The sequence below is a fragment of the Metopolophium dirhodum genome, chromosome 7 (assembly GCF_019925205.1).
Source record: "Metopolophium dirhodum isolate CAU chromosome 7, ASM1992520v1, whole genome shotgun sequence".
Classification (NCBI taxonomy): Eukaryota; Metazoa; Arthropoda; class Insecta; order Hemiptera; family Aphididae; genus Metopolophium; species Metopolophium dirhodum.
In genome coordinates, this window is record NC_083566.1 from 27,389,615 (window position 1) to 27,402,393 (window position 12,779).

A 12,779-nucleotide genomic window follows, 5' to 3' on the forward strand; every position below is an offset into this window, starting at 1 on the left:
GAATTAAAGTACTGAAACAACCCTCCCTGCTCCGTTGACTAAACATTTCATCATTTTCATTACGGAAATGATTCGCAAGTAGCAATAGTTCTTCATCTGCTTCATCCTCCAAAATATTGTAAAGCATAACTACGTCCATTTTGATGAAATACTAAACATCAACTGACGAAGTGACGACACTTTTCTAAACTCCAAATCGCGCAGTCGTAAACACGCATCGTAGCAAAACACTTCCATCACGCATCACGCAAGCGTGATCGCGCAAACGCGCATCGCGCACCGCGCAATCACGCACGCGTGATTGTAGGAAACCACGTCTTTAAAATATTAAAATTAAAACATTATTCCACGCTCACTTAATATTAAAAGATCAAATATAAAAAAGCACCGATGCTCAAACAGTTGAACCTAAAACGCGTATTAAAATATACAAACAACTCCACCGTAGATAATTCATTTACGTTTTTAAAAAACGATTTCCGGTTTAATGCCACGTCAGTGGAAGTTATAGATGCATGTTATATATAAATAAGGTATATGAAAAACAAAATGTAATCATTTTCAGTACACGTTTCAGTTCATTTTAATCGTGTATACATTTAATTTTTTAATAACTGAATCGTTTTTGTTTTTTGATTTTTAAGAATTACTTTCGTCTTGTGCAGATTAAGTTGTTGTTTATTTTAAATGTCATATTCTTTTTTTTTAATTTTGCTAACATTTTGTCATCAGTTATTTTTTAATTAGACATTTCTGATTTGTTTACGATTAGGATTCAAAATTGTTTTAAAATATTATTTTCGTTTTTTGCAGATATCTTAATAATCGTTTTTCGTTTTCGTTTTGAAAACTGTTTTTTTTAATGTCGCGTTTATGCATGATTTTTTCCAATTGTTCACACCCGAATTCACGTGGTTTTTGCAGTCTCCATAATAATATTATCCGGTGATAATAGTAAACAATAAATGGATGTTTGAAATCGCGCCCGTCGAATTCACTGGGTAAGGCGAACGAAGAGCGGGTGATATATAGCAGCAAGTTCATTTTACGTCCTGAATGAGACTGAGCTTCTATTATATTATTAAGTACACACCGAACCCTGCTTACCGCAAGTAGACGCTATAACAAAACCACGGCGTGCACACTTGTTTCGCGTCATTGGAGGAGGCGGCAGTTCTTTTTTCTATTTACACGCGAGCACACATCGCACACAACAACAAATTGGAAACGCATTACCATATGTCGGTTTGCTCGCGTGTACGCCCCCGCTTCAGACTAGCAATAACTCAATCGATTTTATTGTCATCGTCAAAATTACAAGACGCAAACGATATAATAATATGTACACATATTACGTATGCATGTACACGGATAGTGTACAACCGCATACACGCGGAGGAGTGCATAAGAGACCACGTCTGATGTGTATTAAGTCCCGTCGAGCGGCCAGTCGCGTTCCGGCGACGGCGAAAAGAATCCGATCAACAGCGGTGGCTCCGTATCATAATATTTTTGACTTCTTCCCCAGATTGAATGTCTATACTGTGTGCCCTATTTACCGGTGTTATCTACACCAACTCTTCTTGACAAATACGTCTAAATTCTATAATTAATAATCATATATGCGTAAAAAGTAGGTACATCATCAGGTTAAAATAAAATTTAAAAAAAACTCGATTTTTACTTTCACATAAAATATAATATAATTTACCTATATGCATGATATAATATTATCTTTTACACAAAAACACAACCAACCAGAATACAGTTTGTGAATAAAGATATAATACTGTTTGTGTTTATTATAGTAATAGTATTAAAAATGAAGTCATAGTGGAAAATCTGTAGTATAAGAAAAATAATATATTCGTATGTATATGCATTATGCATAGTATAATAGAAACATATTATAACGACAGAGCTTGTATGTAAAAATTATGATTGCAGATAATACAATGGTTATCCAAGTTATAAACCAGCAGAGTTAATAGAACAAAATATGATAAAAAGAACGTTTAAAGAAATTAGGTTTTGATATCGTCCGCGATCGACCGTGTTTGGCCACCCCTACTATAGGTTAGGTTAGATTTATACCTATAAATGTACAGATGATATTATAGTATTATATGTTATTCTCTTGTCAGAGTTGTGAAGAAACGGGCAACGTCTGCACCGTATCAGTAAAATACAAGTGTTTTTTTTTATACACATTCGCACATCATATACCTAATATATTATTTATTTACACCTTGCACTTAGGTGAATTGCAATGCACGCGGTTCAGATTCATCGGAATCGCGTGTTAAACGAATAAAAGTCACTTAAGTCACTTTATTGAAATGAACGAGGAGAAAAATATTACCACAATATCAAAAGCGTTTCAAAAACTGAAAATAAAAAAATAACGTATCGGTCACTGCAGCAACAACAGAGCGCTACAACATAAACTTGAATAACAAAATTTCAACGCACTAATTGGATAAAACTCGAGCTTATGGAATCATTAACACCGTCTTGAGACCATTGCAGTAGGTATCAAGATAAATAAAACTATTAACTCGCTGCCGCGTATTGTATTATATATAGTATAGTTGCGCAGTATTTGTATAAAGGGTATACATTTATATAATATTCATGGTAGAACTGTCCCATTACACTGTGAAACTTTTGAAGGACAATGTAAAACATCCCTCGTCCCAAAAGAGTACGGTTCCGAGGCGGTAATTAAGTAATTGAGCTCATAATGAAAGCAAATCATAGCGCCAACATCGACACCGTCAGATGGCCGACGACGAAATTCGATTACGCAGAGATAATAATATTACACTGCACAGCACGCCGTCCGCCCATGCAGAATATGTACATCTAATATATTATTATAATATACATGATAATATAAAGGAACGGATCGTGCCTATAATATAATGTTATTATTATATTATTATTATTATTATTATTATTATTATTATTATACCGTATTAAATATGCAAACTAGGCGCTTCTGCGATCGGATTACGGCGGCCGACCGCGAGGCGAATATTATCTATCTGATCACTGCAGATAGGTAGGTAGCCGTCATCACGTTGCCTGAATGTTTTATATTATGCAACGTATACCTAACAACACAACGAAAAGGTGGATGTCGTTCAACGTTTGACGAGCATTCTTGAAACAGACGGATTGGGCGGTGCGTGGGTAAAACAAACTACAAGTGAACAAGTCAATTTCTGCAGCTATTTTTTGGTTATCATATGATAACGCTATAGATTATAATCTCGTATAGAAAACATTGTTGTACGTAGTTTTACAATTGAATTATTAACGATTATTTTATCGTTTGTTACTTTTTATAAATTATACTTAGCTATTAAGAATGAAAAATCCATTATACAGTCAATAAAGAAATAATGAGTTGTTTTATTTTCGTTTTCTGCAAATAAGTGATTTTTAACTATTATTCCCTTATACTCGCGCACCGAATTATTTACGCGCAATACAACGTTTGCTGGTTTAGCCAGTTCTAAATATATATACAGACACACCTGCATCTGTAAGGTAAAACCATTTATCAATCATGACCAAATACGTAAAAATTATTTTCACCAATATGTCCTAAACACCTATTCCTCAGAGAGGTCTGCAGTCATCTACGTTATCCATCCCGCCAAATCACCAACGCCACAACGAAGATGCAAAGTATGCATCTTATTCCCAGCAAGTGCTTTATTTGCGTATGAGGGACCAACGTCAAAAAGAAAAAATTGAGGAATAATAAAAATTGATTTACTTATAATTTCCAACACTGTACACAACACACACACACTCACACACAACGCATAACAAACATTAAATTAGTTATCGTTATTCAATACTTAAATGAGCGTGACGGATGGGATGACTATGGACGAGTCTGAAATTGTTTTAAATCTCGTTATGATTTCATATTATTTTACAATAATGATGCGACGTAACACCAGACAAGTAATTTCCTTAAAAGAGTTTATTCGACAGACAAAAAATAAAACAATTCAAGAATATACATTTTTGTTACCTATTCAATACAACACACACACACAAACATAATAATATTATTAATTAAAAATGACCATTCTTCATTTTATAATGAAATTCCAGCTGCATATTATGTATTGAATATATTTAAATCTTTCAGTAGTCACTGTCGCCACCCGACAGGTCATTTTTCAAATTAAAATTGTTGAAAAGCAAATCTTCCAAAAGTTAGTTGCGACACCTCTAACCACCAAACACGCAATGATGTGCGAGTATTGCGTAGGTACTTACACGCTTGCAATAATAATAATAATGGCATGCGTGCATTACGTTTCGCGCGCATCAACCGCGGATATTCCGTTTATTCTTATACATATACGTATATTTATTGCACGTCGTTTGTACATTTCATATATATATATATACACATGTAGGTACCTATAAGACATATTATATGACGGTATAAAGTAATCGAAACATTATTTAAAAATCAACAGACGATATAGCTACCGGTTTCCCCGGAGGGCGTGTTTGTAATATACGCCGCTGCATATTATTCTAAGGTCATGCGCACGCCGAGATCAATATTATGCGAGCTCCAAGTCGCCGGTTACGTTGCGCCGCTGCAGTGAGATTTTCCTTTTTCTTCTTCTATGTACGTTTTGATCGCGGCGGTTTTGTTACATCCGAAACACACTGATGATTTGTACATCAATCCGTTGCGGCGGAGCGGCCTGAACACTGCTGGTTCGGTTGTCACGTGTATAATAATATATACCTGCACGACGACGCCGCCGGTATAATCAATTTGGCGTTTTGTAAAACCACGGCCTCGTATCTGCCACCCGTTTGCGGCGAACGTCTCTATGATATTTTTATATGTTATAAACATACGCGCATATATATATAAATATAATGTGCCTGTATAGACACACAGAGAGGAGACCTAGTGTGCGATTGTTTTCGTGCGCTTCGTCCTTGTTCGGTGTACAGCGATTTCGCATTGTTCGGTATATACCGGGACGAGCGCGCGGAAGTTCGTCATAAGTGAAAAACAAATTTACTGTAACAAAAAAGTGGCGATTGCGACGACCAGCAGGCGGGCTGCGAACTATAATAATATTATCATAGTCGAGAATATAATATTGGTTCAACGTTCAACAGCTAGATTATAGCTGCGGGTACATGCGATGGCTCTTCTGCAGCGGTGACGGAGGATTGTCGTCGTCGTTAACGGATTCGATCGGTCGCGAGGCGTATGGAAAAATAAAAAAGAGCATTCGTGACCAATAAGCATTGAGACTACCGACGAAGCCGCGAACTGATTCTTTTCAAACGTAATTACATGTTTCAAAGAGTCTGTTAAGGAAAACAATCCGGTCGACAAAGGGGAACAAAGGCTGTATAGTATAATATAATATCGTTATTATGTTTTTAAATGCCCTATATGTTCATCCCGGGTATATGCAGTGTTGATTTTCATTCTGTCGGAGAAAGCCACTGCCGGTATTATTGACCCTCGCAACAGTGACCGAGTCGTGTATATATAGGTAGTATAAGGTTGCTGGTAGTTGCACAATATTTGTCTGGTTTAGGGCGTCTTCGCCAATAATAATAATAATAATATTGTAAAATAAAACCACTATTCGAGACAACCGCATAGTTAGTGCGTATGTGCCAGCAGCGATGGCGACGGCGGCGGTTAATCAACACCTCGAGCAGTAATTATATTATATCCGCCGAACACTAGCGAGATTTAGCAATAATAATAATAATAATAAATATACCGTTGTCATTATCAGCATAACATTATAACAATGCGAATTCTTTCAATGGGAGGTGTATACGAGCAGGCATTAGTATTTATTTAGTGTTCAATCTATACGCGCAACACATTTTATCTGGAAGGTGTTATCGGCGGTCTGGGCTATGTGTGTGGCTGTGTGTGTGTGTGTGTGTGTGTGTGTGTGTGTGTGTGTGTGTGTGTGTGTGTGTGTGTGTGTGCGCGCGCGCGCGCCCGTGGAGGTAACCCTCTATAACACACCGCACGTATAATATTTATTACAATGCTTGTCGAAGTTTCTTATTTTTTTTTTCCTCTCGTCAGTCGTCATTGTTACGCGCATTATATTACCGTTCAATTATGTTTGTGTGGTGTATATACACAGACGGCGACGGCCCGGCCGGCCTCGGGGCATTTGATTACCATTATTATATATTAAACTTCAAAAGGCGTCTGAAACGTGATTAACGGAATCGACATCGCATAGAATATCATAGTGTAGGTTCATATTATATACATGCGGCGTGTGATGCGATAACGACGAAAACGCTCACTGTCGGGAGGGCGGTGGTGGCCGAGTGGAAAGATGTGCTTGTGTGTGAGGGGGAGAGGGGAGAGGGTGATACGTGGACCGTCCGTTTTTTATATTGTGTTACGATTTTTTTATATTGTGCGGCGACGCGGACTGACGCCCGCCGTGCGTCGGAAGAAATGATGCTTTGATATCTGTTCACAAAATATACCACTCCAAAATGCGGTATATAGGCAATATAATGTTATGATAGACATAAATAATATATTCATTATATTATTCAATATATTTTATAATAACTAATATAGGTATAATGTGCATAACACTATATTATATAACAAAATATTATATTATAGCGGTGTAAATGCAGCCCAAGGACCAGAAATAAACTCCCGAGGCACGCCTACGCTTGTTTTGTATTGTGTTTTTCGTTCGGTAAACGTCTAAACCGGTAACTCCTCGTAAAACGACGAAAGCGGCGTTACGCTAAGGGAGAGAAAAAAATGTCATTCGTATCCGAGAAGAATCACTATATAAGGCACCGAGAATGCCAACTGTATAGTCCGCAATCGATATTTATATTGCATCCGATTACTATTTATTGTAAAACGTATATTATGTACATAGAATTATTATTTGTATACACCCACAATATGCAATGACACTGTTCCGAGGTCGGCCAATCAGAGCACGTCATTAATCCTTTGTTCCACCCCGAAGTACACACTGCACCATCTGGTATTTTATAAGGTACCTACATAATCTGCAGTGATTACGAATAATGTATAATAATAATTTTTTTTATTCATCTACATAATAATAGAAAATCTCTAAAAATAGTGGCCGTGACCGAACCATGTATGATACAAGTGACAATAGCCGATGGGTTATGAATATGGTAATTGATATGGAATTGTTGTGTTATATTATTATTTTTATAAATATCTTTAATTAAGCTTTTATGAAATTTAAAAAAAAACGGTTGGCCTAATGAGGATAAGAAAATTAATTATTCAAAATAATATTTATTGATATAACTTTTATTAAGAATCCGCAAGCACTGATGCAGTGTGTGGGTGCCTGCAGGGGCCTCGCAAAACTTAAAGCGCAGGCGCTGAGTAATATATACATAAATAGGGTATGAAAGCAAAATTAAAATCGTTATTCGACAATAATCAATTAAAATAAATAGTAGAACGTGTATATGCATAGTCCAGAAAAGTATAGCTTACTAATGATCAAAAATACCGGTAATTTAAAAACCTCATTGTATATACATATTGACAAATATGTTATTCCATCCGTGAAAAATAGATACGGATTAATCAGCTGATGATAAAAAATTACAGGTAGATTCTTCTTTAACTAAATTTGATACGGTGCAAGTAAATTCAAATTAAATTAACCGCATAATAGTTTGATAAAAATGTTTACCGGATTTCTGCGTAACCATACCTCAACACATACATTATCTATTTATTAGACAGGACGATTTACCAAGCATGCTCACCCCTATATTTCCTTTAATAATGAATTTATTCAAAAAAAATTTTTGGAATTTTTAAATATATGTACCTATTTAACGACTATATTTTCAAATAAAAATCAGATTTTGAATAACTACAGTATTGAAGAAAAAACGGGGTGAATCACCCTATATATATTATAGTATACAATTACACAAAATATATTTTCTTTTCAAATAATAACCATTCGTTAAACAATATATAAAATATATGCAAAATAATAAACAATTTATTTATCTACCTTCCATAAGCAAATAGTATGTTATAATTATATATTATAATATTATTGCCCCAAAGTATATAGGTACCTAGAATATAATACTATATAACCTAACCTAACCTATTTACAGGCACATTATTTGGGAATTCAACGGAGAATTTAATTAATAAACGAAAATTATCATAATAATAATATTTAGGTTCTATAAAGTATAAATGTCATGATATGTACATTATTAATTTACTACTAAACTCCGTTATATTTTATTCAAAACTATTGTGGAATGTTAAGAGAATTACGCCCTTATTGCTTATACCTCTTCATTACATGCAAGCTTATCTCATGTAATGAAAAAAAAATACCATAAAATAAAACGAGTTTAGTTCGTCCGACAAAAATAAAAAAATTATAGCACAATAAACAACGGGAAACACACACATACAATATTTAAAAGTATTAAAAAAACATATTTATAACCATTCAAACAACTCTTCTGCAGAATAACTGTTCTAATTTACAGTGGCAAAGCGGACAATACGCAATACAAATATTCACAACAGGTCAGATGAGGTCTTTTTTAGTTTCTCCGAAACGGTCATATACAGGTCCAAGTGTTTTTTCAGTGAAGATTTTATTCAATGCTTTATAATAGTATTTATATAACTAACGACTTTCGTCCCATTCGGAAGTTTTGTTTTAAATGCTAATAAACTACAGTACGTTCATTCAAGATAAACACAGAAGAAATTGTAATTTCTAAAGCAAATTAATTATTATTATTATTACTTTCTTGATTTTTAATTGTCGAGCTATCTCGAGCGAACCGAGTCAGACCACTGCGCATTCATATATTCTCGCATTATTACAGAATGTTGTTTATCTTATTTTAGTTATAATAGTCACAATGTCCAAATTACTGAATTAGTGCACATAGCATCCAAATGATACAGTTCAAAGTTGCAACGACCGTTTCGTTTAGAACTAATCTATCTAATGAGTAATGACACAACGGTATTGAATAATACAAGTGTAGAACAATGTTTCAGCCTCCCGCAGTACTCAATTTGCTTATATACAAATTGTAAAGATTATACGTTAACGAATTGAGTGGTTTATGGTTTATCATTATAACATTGAAAAATCTGTACTATTATGGAATAAACTTATTGATTGTATAATATAATTCACCTACAACACTTCACTATTACAGCATATATGTACTATAAGTATTTTTTTTTTTTATTAAAATAAATATCGAAAAGATTACTGGGCCTCACTGAGAAAGACTCGTGTGGAGGCCAAAAGTAGGCTATAACGTTAAAATGACAATATGGCTAGGTAATGAAATTAACGATACCTACTATAAAACCAATAATTTTCATATAGGTACGTATTTAACAATCACTTTGAAGTGTAAATACCTAAGTACGCATATTTCTCACTTTGGAAATATACATGCGTACATCGATTGTTGTCAGTCAATACGGATGAATCGAATGATTTTTGTATTTGTAAGCGCTATAAAGAAACTTCTGCTAAACATTAACTAACATCAAACCAAACCGAAATACTACCCGTGTGTAGTGTTAAAGAATTTATCATGTAGAACCTAAATCATCTTAAAAAAAAATGCATCCAACAGCGTTGGAAAACGGATACGCTTGGCATTAGAATAATACGTCACGAATCTCACATATATATAATATATATAATGCGTATTGCTTTGCACTGCAATGTGCCAGCCGTAATATTAATTAAAATCGGGACAAATGTTTAGCTCACACTTTTACCCCGTCCGTACACGCAGATTATTATCGCTCAATCGAATACATATTATTATACGTAGCTATATTATGATATTATATTATAAATATAATTGCACATAAAATAACAGCGCGTGTTCACGATTTCGTATACACAAACAGTATATTATACGTGTTATTTGCGTTCTCTTTATTAGAACATTAACTACTTAAATTCGTCAACAAATTATTTTTTTAGGTCATTAGATACAATAGTAAAAATAGTAATTATTATTATTATTATTATCATTATATGCATAATTATAAATATAGTTTGAGGTTCATGGCAATGGAAATATGAAATCAACAACACTGGTCGGATATGTGTGAGTGTGTGTGTCTGATTTCCCATTCCTGGTGTTTATACCACGAGTATTATACAATTTATTGTATACCATCTAATATTATTATCATTTATCACCGTATCGCATACACTTGGCACGGACAAAAAAACCAACGCAAAACTCGATCATCGTAAATAGAAGCGAGAAAAATAAGAACGCGACACAACGACGTAATATAATTTGTTTTACGTTATACTGTTGTCGTAGTCATTTTTGGCTAGTCGGGTCAGGTACTCGCGAGTATCTTGGAAGAGGAGACGTTTATTATTTTGTCGTAAACACGACAGAGGATCTAGAGGACTTTTCGATTGGCCGGTGCAATAATAATATTATTAAATTATACATAGGTCGGCAACCATAATTATGAACGATTTATTATTATGCAGACGAAACATACATTTCGACATGTGAACTGTGCGCGTAACGGGTTATGGTTATAATTTCAGTTCAGTTATATTCCTCGGTTTCGCATCATAACAGTTTATAAGCATATTATATTCTAATATATGTATACGTGCACGGCATTATCGTTATGATTTTCGTTGTTTCGTATTATTTTTTTTTTATTATTATTATTATTATTGTTATTTCATTATTATAATGTTTGGTTTGGTTTTGTTTTTATATTTTTTTTCCGCCAGGACTACGCCGACCTTCCCGCCCGACCAGCACGCGCATGCTGCCAACTCGACCGCATCCTCAACAGTGTGTATAGTATTATAATATATAGTACGCTTGTTTTGTACTTAAAAAATGGGAACATAATAATACAGCACTGCCGCGTGATTTACATACCGAATGTGACGCACATATGATGTGCCGTCGGTTGTTGAAAAAGAACCCACACAGCCTTTGATCTTGAAACGTGTGGGTCAATTCGTAAGTGTAGACTACAGACTACAGTCATCGTGATAGTGATAGTTTGTAATTTCCAAATAGTGCTTATAGGTTCCCACCAAAATTTTCTGAAGCGACCAAAACATACAATCGCGTTAAAATCGATATAATATTTAAAATTTAATATTCGAAAAATAGTTCATTCCTTAAGTGCACTGATATGAAATTGATTGGCATTGCAAAGTCCCCACATGCTGCATTATATCATTATTATTTATTAGTTTTTTGTTTTTAACTATTATTGAAGCCATCACTTTACTATATGCGTCAATATCGAATAGAATATTTACAACAATTTACAATAATACAATATTTACCCAATTATCATAATTTGGCACCTATTGTAATACTATGGCAGTATAGCATCCATTAAATGGCTATTGTTCGTTCTAAAACTAATAGTAGTAACCTACTGAGTCAACGATGACATAATTAAAAACAAATAAAAAAATGTCATTACTAGAATATAATATACGGGACATACTTATTGCTCGCTTAAATAGAAAACTGGTAAATTTATAATATAGGAGCATTAGGAACCATAAAAAAATCGTTTTTATAACAGGTATTATATATGTTGTCCGTATTTGTTAAGACCGGTATCGAAAAATAAAATTTCTACCAGTGACCATATAAATATTAGTTAATAATATCCGATAATTTTGTGTGGACTTGCAGTAACCCAAGTTGTTATCAACAATTTAAGGTAAGTAAGTATATGCTACATAATATATTATACATATCTTATGAACATTTAGTCAAAAATACGTATAACGTTTCGTCAAAATAAATTCAAATAAGAAAGAATACAAATTTTAAACAAATATTTTAAATGTAGGTAGGTACTAGGTACGGGATGTCTAAAACTCTTTATTAACGACTTCAATTTACATCATACCTAAACACTTGGTGTAATTGAACTCAATCAAACCAGCTGATTCCGAATAAATGATATAGAGTAAAAATTTTGAAATTATTGGATATATTTTTATACATTTGAATTTATACTGTGATTATGTTTTTCCTAAAATATCTGCCTTATTTCTTTAAATCTAAAACTTGTTATGCTCAAATTCTATGAAGTTCTAAGACTCAATAATTATATTAATACGAATTCTGTAAATAAAATTCTATCACACCTTATTCAAAACTTTGCAGAACACTGCTGTCACTTGTTAGGTACCGAATACCAATACATAAACGAATAATAGGTAGTTTCAATAAAAGTGAATGTACTTCACCTAAATGCATTTAATACGAGTTGGTTGTAAAAGGTTACAACTTGCATAGTATTACAAAACTAATACAACTTATAAAAGGCAGAAAATTATGTAACAGATTTTCCAATATTTAAAAATATACAAAAAGAAAAATGCTTCATTGTTAAAATTAACTAACAAGTATAAAATAGAATAAAATATATACGTTGATATGTATATATCCATACTTGTACTATAATATGCCTAGAGTACAAATTTACCATAAGGATATAAGTAAGTACTTACACGTATTAATCAGTAATTTTAAATTGTTTACGATAATTAATAACCTGATCTGGGTACTTTCAGTGGAATTATATATTTATACGGTTTTCTGAAGTTACAATTCTCAAAAAATATTGATGAAAACATTTTATTATACTGTATTTGACAACAAACTAAAAA

At 33.4% G+C, this 12,779-nt stretch overlaps 2 protein-coding genes across 2 annotated transcripts in view; both read right to left on the reverse strand.

The window, feature by feature from the left end:
- The window catches only part of LOC132949456 (uncharacterized), a 3,170-nt gene extending 3,031 nt beyond the window's left edge, over window positions 1-139 (reverse strand). The window contains exon 1 of the mRNA XM_061020354.1: window positions 1-139. This exon is cut by the window's left edge and continues 166 nt beyond it. Within this exon, the coding sequence (XP_060876337.1) occupies window positions 1-139 (139 nt within the window).
- LOC132949218 (disco-interacting protein 2) overlaps window positions 1-12,779 on the reverse strand; it is a 157,372-nt gene that overhangs the window by 103,307 nt on the left and 41,286 nt on the right. The window lies entirely within an intron of this gene.